Here is a 14,847-nt window from a genome sequence, read left to right on the forward strand (position 1 = left end):
TGTCCCTATCTCCGTCTCTTCCCATTTATCCCCCCTCTGTTTCTCTGTCCATCCCTCTCTTCCCTTCTCCCTCGCTCCCTGTCCCTCTCTTCCCCTTTCCCTTGCTCTTTGTCCCTTTCTCCCTCTTCCATTCCTTGTCCCCACCTCTCTCTATCTGTCCCTCTCCCTCTCACTATCCCCCCTCTCACCCCCCATTCTCTCTCTCTCTCTCTTTCTCTCTCTCTCTCTCTCTCCCTCAGGACTGTGTTGTTCACAGCACAGCTCCCTGCAGCCGTACCTGACTGACTGTCACTGCGCTGCACTCAACTGTTGAACTGAAGAGAGAGCGAGAAGGGGTGATGGAGGGAGAGGATGAGACATGGAGGGGCTGGGGGACAGAGAAACATGGGGAGTAGGAGACAGAGGGGGGTAAGACAGAGAGAGAGAGAGAGAGAGAGAGAGAGAAAGAGAGAGGGATGAGGGATATGGGGGAGAGAGAGAGAGCCAGAGAGAGGGAGGGATAGGAGAGGGGGAGAGAGACAGACATCATGAGAGAGGGAGAGAAAGAAGGAATTAGAAGGGAGAGAGGGAGACAGAGCAGGTCAGAAGATGGGATAGAGACAGGATGAGAGAGGAGGGAGGGAGGTGGAGTGTGGAGGGGAGGGAGAGAAAGAGGGAGGGATAGAGGGAGGGATGGAGGGAGGGAGGGGGGTGTCAGTGACAGAGTAACAGAGAGAGAGAGAGAGAGAGAGGGAGAGATAGAGAGCGCGCATTTGCTGTTCAGTACTGCCAGAGAGTTGAATGCCACAATTTGTGCTGGGAGATCATCTGGGCGAGACGTACTACCCTTGCACAGAGAGCAGAGGAGGAGGAAAAGAAGAAAAGAAGCTAACAGATAAAAAAAAAACGAAGGAGAGAACGCACAGAGAGGACAGGAGGAATAAGCTCCCAACACACCAAGTCTGCTCAGGTTCGGAGTTGCAGACTCCCATCGGACAATTTCTTTGGGGATCAGATTCATTTTTGAACTCAACCAAAAAACGGGGCTAAATACAAAGAAACCAGGATTATAAAATATTAATTATCTTAATATATATGACCAAATCTCAAATTTCTTTCTTTCTATCGATTTATTGATTTATTTTGAAAAGAACATCACAATTTGTGCATTTTGAAGAGTTGTGTCGCACTGGGATAGTTTGGGGTTTTGATTGGATTGTTTTCAACACCTTTTTGTGCCGGAGTGATATTTATTTTTTACAGAGAGAGAGAAAAGGAAACGCAGGGAGTGAGGAAGACGGGATCACAGAATAGAGAGGGAGAGAGAGAGAAACAGAGAGAGTGGAATAGAGAGGGAGAGGACGGTGCTGGGGACGGGAGCGGGTGAGAGTGTAAGCGGGCAGAGTTTGAGCGAGGGAGGCAGGAGAGAGAGAGAAGGAGGGGCACATAAAACGAGAGACAGAGCTGCAAAGGAGAAACGGAGAAAGAGACAGGGAAGGAAGGGCTCGGAGAAAGAAAAACAGGATAAAACACTTTCCCTTTGCTCAGTGTGCATTCTCTCTATGGCCTGAAGAGGGTGCTGTTGGGACTTTTGTGATATTGCACAAAAATATTGTTCTTATTAGTAGTAACTGCTTGTTTGTAATGAATGGGCAGCTTTTCATATAGTGGGAGATTTTGTGATTTTGCAAAACGAGAGAAAGAAATAAACAAATTCAAACATTTTCAAATTTTTGTTACTCCTCCCCTTTCTATCTCATGTTCTCTCTCTCTCACTTGTTTTCTCTCTGGTTCTCAGCTTAACACCCCTTCACCCCCCTGCCCTCCCCCTCCCACTTTTCAATCTCATCTCACCCTCCCCCCCCTCTCTCTCTGGATTCTGACAGCATCTCGGATACTTTGTGTTAATCCAGTCTGTTTGATCCCCGTTCACACCAGTGTAGGTGTCCGGAAAGTGATGTGACTCCAGTTTGACTGCACTGATATGAAGGAAGAGTAGAAGAAGCAGGGAGCAGGTTGGACACTAATGCATTTTGTTGCTGCTGCTGCAGCTGCTGCATCGATTTTTAATTCAAGATTAATATTTGAATGAACATTTCAATTTTTAATTTTTAATTTTGCTGTGATTTTGTGCAAGTGCAGCATCTCTCTGTCTTTCTCTCTGAAGTTGATGAATTTGTGAAGAGCCATTTGATTCAGGGAGCAGATTCACATTTTGTGTTTTTCATTATCTCATTTGTTTGTTTTCCCTTGATTTTGTTGAAGGGGGAGGGGCGGGGATGGGGTGGAGAAATGGAGATACAGTCGCGAGCCTCAGAGAGTCTGTTTCTGGAGCTTCCAAATTCAGCGTTGCCTAGAGCAGTCACTGGGGTTGTTCTCTTTTCTCCGCAGACTGGGTGTTAGTCAAGGTGAAGATACAAAATTCCTGGCTTGTGTGGGGTTGGGGGTGGAAGCGTGTGTGGGGGGAGGAGGGATCCAGTAGAAGCCAAGGACAGCCAACAATATCGCTCTAAATATCAGTGAACCAACATTAATAATAATAACAATAATTATAATAATATAAGAAAATAAAAAAACTCTCTCTCCACAACCACCGCTAAGCTCATCCCCCTCTTTCCCCTTTGCAAGAGGATGCCGACCAATCCTCTCGCCCTGGTGCTGCTGCTGGTACTGCTCTCAAAGGGGGCGTGGCCTGCCAAGCAGATGGAGCAGGACCCGCCCCCAGCTCCGGCTCAGGCCTCGGCCAACCAGACGCAGGCCCCGCCCTCTGCCCCAGAAGTTACCCTCGCGACCCCAGAAGGCGGGGCGGAGCTGCAGACAGCCCAGGCCGGCAAGGGCAGCCGTTGCCGGGGCTACTATGACGTCATGGGCCAGTGGGACCCGCCCTTCAGTTGCAGCGCTGGGATCTACCTGTTCTGCTGCGGCACCTGCTTCTACCGCTTCTGCTGCCAGTTCAAGCAGCACCACCTGGACCAGACCTCCTGCTCCAACTATGACACCCCCAACTGGGCCAATACAGGCAAGCCCGCGGCACCAGTCACTGAGGTCCAGGAGGAGCCGGACCGGGACCGGACCCACATGATCGTCTACATCATCTGCGGGGTGGTGGCCGTCATGGTCCTGGTGGGCATCTTCACTAAGCTGGGCCTGGAGAAGAGCCAGAGAGGACAGACAGACATGAGCAGCTCACGGTAAGAGAGGGGGAGGGACTGAGGTGGGGAGGAGAGGGGTATGTGGGATGGGGAAGAGAGAGAGGGCAAGAGAGGGGAGAGGGGAAGAAATTGATGGCTTAAGGAAAGAGTATGTGTGGAGCTAAGGGAAGGTATTAGTGTAGGGACCCAGATTGAACTGCATTACCTATATGCCCTTTTATCCATGCCCCAATGCAGCATGGGAACTGTGGTCTTCTGTGGCACAGAGCACCTGTACTGCACTGTACTGAACTGAACTTGGCTAAACTTTTGACTGGGAGCTCCTACAGTGTTGAGAGAACGGGAGGGACAAATGTGTGATTTTAACCTATTGATTGGGAATGAAAGACAATTGTGGGAGAGCATTGCTGGGAGACAAGCTGCCACATCGATTGTCAAGGACCTTTAGGATGTTGGCAGAGCTGTTGAAAATAATAGTGTCACAGACACACACACACTCACACAGTGAGACACACACACACAGAAACCCACACTGAGACACACACACGCACTGAGAGGGAGCCATACATATTCAGACACGCAAACACAGAGACACTCACACACGCTTATTCTCTCCAAAATTCTCACACATTCTCCACACACTCACACTTCTGCACTCTCTCATGCATTCTTACTCTCTCACACATACACTCTGCTGCTCTGGGTTCAGTCAGAATTGAGATCAGTTATATAACACACCTTCTATAGTGAAACATGACACTCTTCACTCTCCTTTTATAATGTATGATATTGTTCTGCATTGTGCTGTACTATATAATGTGTTGCATTGTATTGTTTTGTGCTGTATTGACAGCAGTGTGCTCAGGTACCTAGAGCAACACCACCTTCAACTCAGTGTGTATGCATATGTGTGATGGTGTGCGTGCTTGTGTGTGTGTGTGAGAGAGAGAGAGAGAGAGAGAGAGAGAGAGAGATAGTGTGATTGTGTGTGTCTGTGTGTGAGAGTATGTGTGTGTGATGTCTGTGAGTCTGTGTGTGATGTTTGTGAGTTTGTGCGTGTGTTTCTAATAAAGTGGCCGTAGGGGGCAAGCAAGTGACTTTTCTCTGCAGGATGAATCATTGTGCTCTGGAAAAGGGAGAGCGATGATCATCACTGAGTCACTGTGTCAGTCAGTCAGTCTGGTCTGTATAGACTGTACACACTGCACACCTGGTCTGTATAGACCAGGGGTGGGGATACTTTTTGGCTAAGGGGCCACAATGGGTCTTGAAGAACAGTTGGTGGGCCACACACATTTAGTAATACTGTATCAAGTAATTATATATTTTACCATAATGTATTCATAAGTGCATCTAAGTTCAAATTTACAACCAGGTTCCTTTATTACCTGTGACTGTGAAATAGCCCACTCTTACAATCAATATATATATTTTTTTTTTTTCAAGTTTGAGCACAGTTTTTAAAGAATTCAATAGGTTTTTCAATAAAGACAAACAATCTGAACAATAGCACATTTCAAAGCACATTCAATAGATTGATTAGCATTAAGGCTTTATTAAACAAACACACTGAGTGCATTTTCTGCAACAGGCACATATGAACAGTGCAATGTGGGAATATACATATATAAAGCGCAGTTTTACAACAAGCATTGAAAAGCCCAGACAACCTGACTAGCCTTGGCCACTTAAGCAAGTTAGTATGAACAGTGAAGCTGATCAGCCTGCTTTGCAAGTTTATCAAAGTTAAGTACCATTTTTTTTGCTGAGATCCACAGTATAGAGGCCCAATGTGCATGATTTAACCAAGATCTGTGTTTGGATTTATCACAGAGAAGGTTTGCACACACACAAGTCGAGCCAAACAGAACCTGCATCTTCTGAGCCAGCTGTCGCGTGTGTGGGAACTGTGTCTCATTTAATGACGCATAAAACTTGGGTAGAGTGGCTGTGTCAAACTTATCCCTCAGTGTAGTGTCACACTGGAGATCGAGAAGCTCAAGCTTAATGTTAGGTGGCGCTCTCTCATAGTTGTATGAGAGAGGGCGGGCACAAGCTCCAGTGAGTCCTCAATCTTCACGAAGTCAGAGAATCGCCTTGAAAACTACGCACCCATGTCGCTTAGAATAGCGCTGTATATCACTGCGCATTGTGACAGCACATTCAAAACTGCCAGTGTTGGAAAGTGAATAAATGTCATGTCACTAACCTGCCTGGTGAATAGCACGAGTTTGGCTCTGAATGCTTTTACATAGTTGTACAGCTTGTGCACAGATACATTGTTTCCCTGTAGCTTCACATTGAGGTTGTTTAAATGTCCAGAATGTCCACTCCAAATGCAAAGTCGCACAGCCAGCTTTGCCCACACTGTGCAAAAGGGTTACGATTTCCTCTCGCAACTCCCAAACCCGCCAGAACACATTCCCCAGACTTAACCAACGGACAGTTGAGTGATGAAGCAAGTCATCATGCTCTGTTTCAGTGTCTTCCAATAGTTTAAGAATTTGCAATGATTCAGCCCCCTTGCTCTGTTAAAATGTACCAATTTCACAACCACTGCTGCTGCTGCTGCTGACACCAAGTCCAGAGAGGAAGCATGGAAAACATCACTTCATTTTAAATATATTTTTTTTATTACACAGGCTATGTATTTACCCCAATATAATAATTTCACACACATCAAATTTAAATGTGCATGCTTGTAGTATGGAATATAACATGGACTGAGAGTTTGCTGCATCAGAATCGTTAGCTCTCTACTGTTTTGTCATATTTTGTTCTTGTTTTAAATGTATAATACTTTAGTATTATGTTGTTCTAATTAATCTGGCTGATATAAATAGTTTATTCGCCTTTGTAGACAAATTAACAGGAAATGATCCCATCACAGTGATCTATGAGATGAACACTGTTAGTTAACTTCATAAACAAATATTTAAGCAATGATTTCTGACAAATAAGATTATTTCCTACACCTTCCGTAAATCTCTGGCACAATGTAGACTCTCTGAATATTCTTAATTTGTGGACAGAGCCTGGCCACTTGACTTATTTGAAATGAGGCAGGTGGATTTCAGATCATATGGAAATAACTGAGGTCAAGTCATGAATGATGTACAGTATTATCCAAAGTCTGATAATACTGTCTTGCACTGGCATTGTACAATTGTCATTAAAATTATGGACTATTTGCATCAGTTGCTGAGTTGTAGCTCATTTTTAATTTAATGTAAGTGATAACGTCATAAGCACCTGTACATTAATGCTGTGAAATGTTTCCTGTTCACAAAATCTACCTCATTTGGTCCCGAGGTGCCTTGATGGGGATCTGACTGTAGTCCACAGCACCAATGACATTGGGGATCTCTGCATAATAATGTAGTCTGAGTATAGGAATGTGCCACTAGCAAAATACCGCAGCCCTGTGCATAATGTCTGCGTTACTGTCAAAGCACGGCTGCACCGGATGCTAAGGGCAATGCACGGCTAAAGTAAATTTATTAGGTAAATTATACCTTGCCGACTGAATCTGTATAGAATCTGAAAAAAAAAAACATGTGAATGATTTTGACTTCTGTCAAGTTATCCTCAAAGTTATCTGGCAAGCTACGAGAAACAGGGCCCTGATCTATAGACTGTACACACTGTACACCTGATCTATAGACTGTACACCTGGTCTATATAGACTGTACACACTGCACACCTGGTCTGTATAGACTGTATACACTGTACATCTGGTCCATAAAAAATGTGTACACATTAAACCTGGTCTATATAGACTGTACACACTGACAACCTGGTCCATGGACTATATACACTACAGTCCCCTGAAAGTGGATGGTGAGACGGTATGCTGAAACTACTGGTTGCTGTGCACTGGGGAGTCAGCCAGGCTTGTGTTCATCCGGGGTGGCAGTTCCCTGGGTAGAGAGGCTCAGGACAGTCCCTGGTTCCGGCTGGTTGAGCAGAGTAATAGGCCGGAGTGACACTAGATCCCAGTCACAGTGACAGCCACTCACACTAACTACTGTCAGTACAGCACTACTGCCACACACATTTCACTGCGCAGGCACTCGCACATAGCTGTTTGTGTGTGTGTGTGTGTATGTGTGTGTGTGTGTGTCTCTCTCTCTCTTTGTGTGTGTCTTTCTCTATGTGTTTGTCTCTGTGTGTATGTGTCTATCTTTGAGTGTCTCTGTGTGTGTTTGTGTCTCTTTCTCTATGTATGTATCTCAGTGTATGTGTTTGTGTGTCTCAGTATCTCAGTGTGTGTATGTATGTGTATGTCTCTCTCTCTCTGTCTCTTTCTGTGCTTTCTTTCAGTCTGTCTCTTCTATGTCCCTCTACATCTGTCTCTCTCTCTATTTTTCTGCCTCTCTCTTTTCAGCACCCCACTTATCTCTCTATCTCATTTAAACAATCACATTTCTGTCCTTCTCCCTATTCCTCACCTCCCCCCAACCCAACACACACTCACATTTTCCCTCCCTCCATCCCTTTCTCCTTCGCCATCTCGTCGTACTAATTTACACAATCTCATCTCTCTCAAAACAGTTTACCAATCACATTACATAAGGCCCGAAGTTTCTGAGACTTCATAATGGATAGATAGATAGGGAAGGGGGGAGTTGCTGTCGATAGATCAGGATTGTTCCATTATGTAACTAGAGAGAGGGATTGAGGAAGGGAGGAAGGGAGAGATAGAAGGGAGGGAGGGAGGGAGGGAGGGAGGGGGATGCAGATACTTTATCCAGGGTTCCTGAGATAGAGGGAGTGAGAGAATGAGTAAGATGGGACGAGTGAGTGAAAAAGAGAGCTTTGTGGAAGGGGATGGGGGGTCAGGGGAGAGAACGAGAGAAGGGGGAGCTTGGTAGAGACAGGAAAGGAGGGCAAGTGAAAAAGAGAAGAGAAAAAGACAAAGAAAGGGAGAGGAGGGGGAGAGAAAGGGAGAGAAGGAGAAGCAGAGCTTGAGATCTCTCAGCAGCTGGTCCTCCTCTCTCCCCAGCTACAGTCTGATCCTAATAGTAAAGTTTAATTCCTGCCTTTGTATTAGGGCAAATGAGCTTGATGAGTATCACACTCCCACAGCAACACAAAACTCTTAATGTCTCTGAGTCTTAAACTGTGGCATCAGGGAGGCAGAGACATCTCCTCCTGCCAGGACCCACACTCAGCCTGCTGTTAATGTCCAGTAATGAGTTTAGTCAGTCTGTCTTTTCATGTCTCTAGACCCCATTCACACTTGAGATTTAGGCCAACTATATGTCTTTCTCTCTCTCTTTCCCTCACTCTCTTTGTCTGTGTGAGAGAGAAACACAAACACACACAAACACACACACATATCAGGTGCACAGTCTATACGGACCAGGTGTATAATCTATACAGTCTATAGACAAGGTGTACATTCTATATAGACCAGGCGTAGTATATACAATCTACAGACCAGGGGCTGATTGCATAAACATATTGACTAAGTCTTTGTCTTAGTATTATAAGTCATAGTAACAATAGACACTCAGTGCAAACGGTTGCATAAAATGGTCTTTCCTTGAGCTGATGGGACACCATTCTACATGTTTCTAGAAAAGTTTTCTTTCTCTACTTTGTTGCTTGCAACATTATCGAACGTGGAAAATTCGAATAGAAAATGTACATAATGGAATTATTCAACCAATCAAATTTGTGAGAAAAGTCAGGTGACTACCTGATTCACCACAAGAAAATATGAAGAAAAAGATGGGACAAAATAAGTCGAAATCAGTTTGGGATACTGTCAGGACTAGGAGTCACCTCACCTAATTTTTTCAGGGTGGGTATACACATTTTTACTATGTATTTCTACTTATATGTAGCAGCGGCTCATCAATAAGTCCTCTAATTTTAATATGACAAGGTGATTTGTTCTGGAATTAATTTGACAGTAACTTAACTTCCTTGAATGACCCAGTTCAATATATTTTTGGTCATGTAATAAAATTTACAAGGAGAGGCTTGTTTTTGTTATGGCCCCTCCTTTGTATTCAGATTTTTGTGGGGCCATCTTTATGGCGGAGACAAGACACACAAACATTTAAATAGTGCACATCACAGAACATTTATTGCACTTTTACATACACTGTACATGTTTAAGAAATAGCTTTAGGAATAAATACACATGTAAATAGTGCACTGTGCACATTTAAAAAATAGCAATAACTAATAAATAGTTTAGGTTAAAAAAAACACCCACACCAAAAATACTCAGTACTGAAAATTGCACTTTAAAAAATAAAAATAAATAAATACAATACAATCAAAAATCATTAGCAGACAACTGGCAAAATACTGTAGTAATTCACTACTAGCTAATCATTATCATCAAAACCAGTCACATCTCCTAACTTTTCAAAAATTAGATTATTACTTCAACTGATTGAACTGGATTACTGCATAATATATAATTTGTTAATTTGTTTTTTAATTCCTCACAAAGTTATGACATCTTAAGTTCTGCTGACATTCTCTTCATAACCTCCTTTACAATATACCGATCAGCCATAACATTATGACCACCTGCCTAATATTGTGTAAGTCCCCCTTTTGCCGCCAAAACAGCCCTGACCTATTGAGGCATGGACTCCACTAGACCTCTGAAGGTGCGATGCACTGTGTGTTCTGACACCTTTCTATCAGAACCAGCATTCACTTTTTCAGCAATTTGAGCTACAGTAGCTCGTCTGTTGGATCGGACCACACGGGCCAGCCTTCGCTCCCCACATCCATCAATGAGCCTTGGCCACCCATGACCCTGTCGCCGGTTCACCGCTTTTCCTTCCTTGGACCACTTTTGTTAGGTACTGACCACTGCAGACCGGGAACACCCCACAAGAGCTGCAGTTTTGGAGATGCTCTGACCCAGTCGTCTAGCCATCCCAATTTGGCCCTTGTCAAAGTCGCTCAGATCCTTACGCTGCCCATTTTTCCTGCTTCTAACACATCAACTTTGAGGACAAAATGTTCACTTGCTGCCTAATATATCCCACCCACTGACAAGTGCCATGATAATGAGATTATCAGTGTTATTCACTTCACCTGTCTGTGATCGTAATGTTATGCCTGATCGGTGTACACTTGTATCCATCATATTTATATGACATTTAGCATACATATCCCTGACGTGTGTTTTGACCTTACTCTAAACACTATGCTCGAGTCACAGGTTAAATGACCCCCCCCCTTCTCGGGTTTACATGGTTTTAGTTTATTGCACACAGAACGGACGAGCATCTGTTTACCAGCAGCCATACAATGGGCAAATGATTGTCCTTGTTGGATAATATATGCGCCTTGTTGTTTAATACTTAGTTTTTCTGATCTTAACCGAGTGGTTTTTCACGTCACGTCATTTGCACGAAAACTGTGGTCTCACATGTGGAAATGGGCATGTTTTCGTAGTTTGTACGCCATTTACTGGTGTGTAATTGACCCTGTCCTTCTGTGTGGCTCAATAGCTGGATTAAACGCCTTCTGGATTGGACACTGTGTGTGCAAGAGGAAAGCCTAAACTAATATAAACACCAGGGCTTTCAGCACCGGCATCACACAGCTATTATGCTTATGTGACTGTCCAGTTTATTGCACTTACACATTATATTTGAAAACTGAAATTGAAAGATAAGATTTTTTAATATTCGAAAACACTGAAAACTCAAAATCAGTTATATTATTTGACTACTTTTTCCTGTATTGGGAATACGGTATTTGAGACTTCCTACTGAGTTTGTGGTGGAGCGTCACGTATTTTCTTTTACCTGTTGCAAACACTGAATGCATCAATCATCAGCAGCAGGTTATTCATTTTGGCATTGCTCCTTAACATTTGGTTGGCTAGTTATCTGCCTACATGGTATGTTATGCTGAATTCAAAGCTAACTATTGATTCAAATTGAAAATTAGTTCGATAATACTAGCTTGCTTGTTGCATGCATTGAGGTCACACACAAGCATCACTCGACACAACAGGTTAAATCAATCATGAATAACGTATATAATATACCTTTCGTTCTCTTTTCTACTCCCTCCGCTCGCAGTCAGTGTACGTAGCACAGAAGCGCTCGCTCGGAAAATATATATTATTCATGTAATAGTTTAGGGGCCCTTTGATTTTCTGGCCCCCTAGCCGACCGCCTAGTTCGCCTGTACTTCGGGACGGCCAGTGGCGCCTCCAGGATTTTTTTTATGGGGGCAGTAAACATTTTGGGGTGGCACACCACAAAGCTATACATGCCTGAATCAAACGGCAGCCAGTGATTTTTTTTTGGCATTGCCATTAACACTGTGAGCATATAAAGTTATAGGATTCAAAACAATACTCAAATTCACTGTATAGAGCTAAGAGAGTAGAACAAAATGAACAGTATAGAGCCAAATGGAAAAAAACTGTGTAAATACACATGACATTTCTCAAATTGACATTTGGCATCAAGAAAAATAACAGGTGCAAGTCTTGCAACTTAAAAAAAAAAAAATAATAATAATAATACTATACATGAACTCATGGATGTACAGTTCAGTTAAGTTAACATCAAAGAAGCACCTCATTATACTGTTGTAGTATATGTAAACTTCTCATTTACATTTTTCAATAAAAATAACAGGTGCAAGTCTTGCAACGTCCAAATAAAATTAATACTATAGATGAACTGATGGATGCAGTTTAGTTAACATCAAAGTAACATCTCATAATAGTTGTTATATTCCATATTACTTTTATGAGTCAAACAAATATTGATCGATCAACTCGTGAACTACAAAAAGAGCTAAGCTTACGTTAAATTAAAGCACATATTGCTTTAATGTTACTAGCCAAAATTCAGTAGCGAATTACCTGATTAATGACAAAACAGCCGATGAGACATATGTATATAAGGTAAATAAAACATACAATGAACTACGTTTTTCTTACTTTGTTGCTCCTCTGACGAACACGAACACTCGAGCAGGAATTCAATCAGCATCCATAGTGCGGCGGTGCGCATGCGCGTATTTGTGGGTAAAGAGGGGCAGGAGGTGAGCGAATTTGACACCTTATGCATGTTTAATTATTTGTTTATCAATGATTACTGTAATGTTGTCTTTCGTCAATGTTCATGTTTAAAAGATTATTCTACCAAAAAACAAAAATCCACTCTCTCTGGTTGGGGGGGCCAGTGGGATGGCCAGTCTTTTTTTAGGGGGGCACTGCCCCCCCCTGGCCCTCCCTTGGAGGCGCCACTGGGGACGGCCCTGGCACCAGTCAACCTGTCACCAGGACACCTAATAAATAATTAGCATTCATGATCTTGCTGAGCTGATCAGGACAGGCAGATGAGAGCTATATCAGGTGCAAATATAATACAATAAGCAATGATAATAATTAATAAATGATGTGTAGAAAATTGCCTGTTTCACCAATCAACATGATTATAAACCTTTCACAATTACTAATTTGATTACAAAGCCCATATTGTGGGCTACATTATATTCAGTATAGCCTACTGCAGGGGTTTTCAAACCGGTCCTGGAGTACCCCCTGCCCTGCTGGTTTTTGTTCCAGCTGAGATCTTAATTGCTTAATTGCATAAACTGCGGGTCCAGCGGTTGGAAAAGAAAGTATTTATATATTATTATTAATTTTGAGGAGTTTACAGCTGAAACGGATGCATACAGGATGCACTATGGCAATTTGTGTGTGGGTGTGTGTGTAGTTTCTGTAACATGTCATTAACCATACCCACACCGCCTCGGCAACCCACCTTCTGTCCCATATTTGGATGATAGAAAGTTGGAAACCCTAGGTGCACCATAGGAAACCGGTTTCCGTTTCTGTGTTTCTGTAGATTGTGATAAATGCCACACTGCCCTCTATACATGCGTCAACGTTATGCATAAGTATTGGCAGAAACCTTGCCTGTACGCAGAGACACGGAAGTATTAATCAGCCTTCAGGCAGTTTCAATGGGAAGATAGACTTGAATTGTAAGTTAGCCTGGGGGTGAGAAGGCTAACTTTTCAGGGTAATAATTAGTCAGTGTTAATATTTATGTATTTATTGCATTAGACTAGTCTAACTGTCAAATCAAGACTAGCCTACTGGTTTAGACTAGTCTTTAGTTTAATGCAACTGACCCAGTATATGGGTCTCAAACTCAATGCCCAGTGGGCCCTGTGTCATATACATAATTGGTCTAATTAATTAATGTTTACATATTCATAGATATATTGCAAGATATTGTACATTTGATGGTCTAAAAGTGTATTTGATTCAATGTACATTTGCTTATACAGTATACTAGGGCCTGAATAGGTGTTTAAATGTATCTAGCTAATTAGACAATTAGACCAATTAACTAATTGACGACTCTTGGAATGAAAACTAGCATACACACGGCCCTCCGTGGATTGAATTTGAGACCCCTGGTCTATACAGACCAGGTGTGCAGTGTGTACAGTCTATATAGACCAGGTGTGCAGTGTGTGCAGTCTATATAGACCAGGTGTTATTATTTTATTATTATTATTATTTATTTCTTAGCATATGCCTTATCCAGGGCGACTTACAAAATATCAGAGCAATACAAAGCGCAATTATACAGTGCAGTTCAATGATAATACATTTACAAATTCCAATTTACACAAGTGTATACGAGATATACAGAAAACCAGGGAGCCAGTGGGAGCTCAGCTCCCGTGGAAGCAGTAAAATCATTCATTTGTGGGGGTCACTAATTCATTTACGAACAACCATTATTCTGAATCACAAATAATGTATTTTTCATCGTAATTAGTATTATTTACATTAACAAGATAAACAGGCTGAAATAAACATGTTTTTCAAATGAACTATGCTGCGCACGGCATGACTGTCCAATTAGTAGAGCACTACATATGATCATCTGCTTGCTACTGTGTGCCGGCGGCGAGCAGTGTGTAAAATACTAACACTTTATATCAGGTGTATCAATAGGCGGCCCGCGGGCCAAATCCAGACCGCCAGACGCTTTTGACTGGACTGCGAGAATAATTTTACTTATTTTTAATTTTACTTATTAATTTTATTTATAACTTATTATCACACATATATACACTCACCTAAAGGATTATTAGGAACACCTGTTCAATTTCTCATGAATGCAATTATCTAACCAACCAATCACATGGCAGTTGCTTCAATGCATTTAGGGGTGTGGTCCTGGTCAAGACAATCTCCTGAACTCCAAACTGAATGTCTGAATGGGAAAGAAAGGTGATTTAAGCAATTTTGAGCGTGGCATGGTTGTTGGTGCCAGACGGGCCGCTCTGAGTATTTCACAATCTGCTCAGTTACTGGGATTTTCACGCACAACCATTTCTAGGGTTTACAAAGAATGGTGTGAAAAGGGAAAAACATCCAGTATGCGGCAGTCCTGTGGGCGAAAATGCCTTGTTGATGCTAGAGGTCAGAGGAGAATGGGCCGACTGATTCAAGCTGATAAAAGAGCAACTTTGACTGAAATAACCACTCGTTACAACCGAGGTATGCAGCAAAGCATTTGTGAAGCCACAACACGTACAACCTTGAGGCGGATGGGCTACAACAGCAGAAGACCCCACCGGGTACCACTCATCTCCACTACAAATAGGAAAAAGAGGCTACAATTTGCACAAGCTCACCAAAATTGGACAGTTGAAGACTGGAAAAATGTTGCCTGGTCTGATG

General features: G+C 42.7%; 1 protein-coding gene across 1 annotated transcript; it reads left to right on the plus strand.

Annotated features, from left to right (window-relative positions):
• Window positions 1–2,286: 2,286 nt before the first annotated feature.
• Window positions 2,287–3,174, plus strand: LOC136751883 (protein shisa-9-like). Its single transcript, XM_066707635.1, has one exon. The coding sequence runs from the start codon at window positions 2,611–2,613 to the stop codon at window positions 3,172–3,174; it is 564 nt and encodes a 187-aa protein (XP_066563732.1). The 5' UTR covers window positions 2,287–2,610.
• Window positions 3,175–14,847: the final 11,673 nt, after the last annotated feature.

This window comes from Amia ocellicauda, chromosome 6 (genome assembly GCF_036373705.1).
Source record: "Amia ocellicauda isolate fAmiCal2 chromosome 6, fAmiCal2.hap1, whole genome shotgun sequence".
Taxonomy (NCBI): domain Eukaryota; kingdom Metazoa; phylum Chordata; class Actinopteri; order Amiiformes; family Amiidae; genus Amia; species Amia ocellicauda.

Bases quoted from the DNA above. Each gene is read 5' to 3' on its own strand.
- LOC136751883 (XM_066707635.1), top strand. From the start codon at position 2,611: ATGCCGACCAATCCTCTCGCCCTGGTGCTGCTGCTGGTACTGCTCTCA.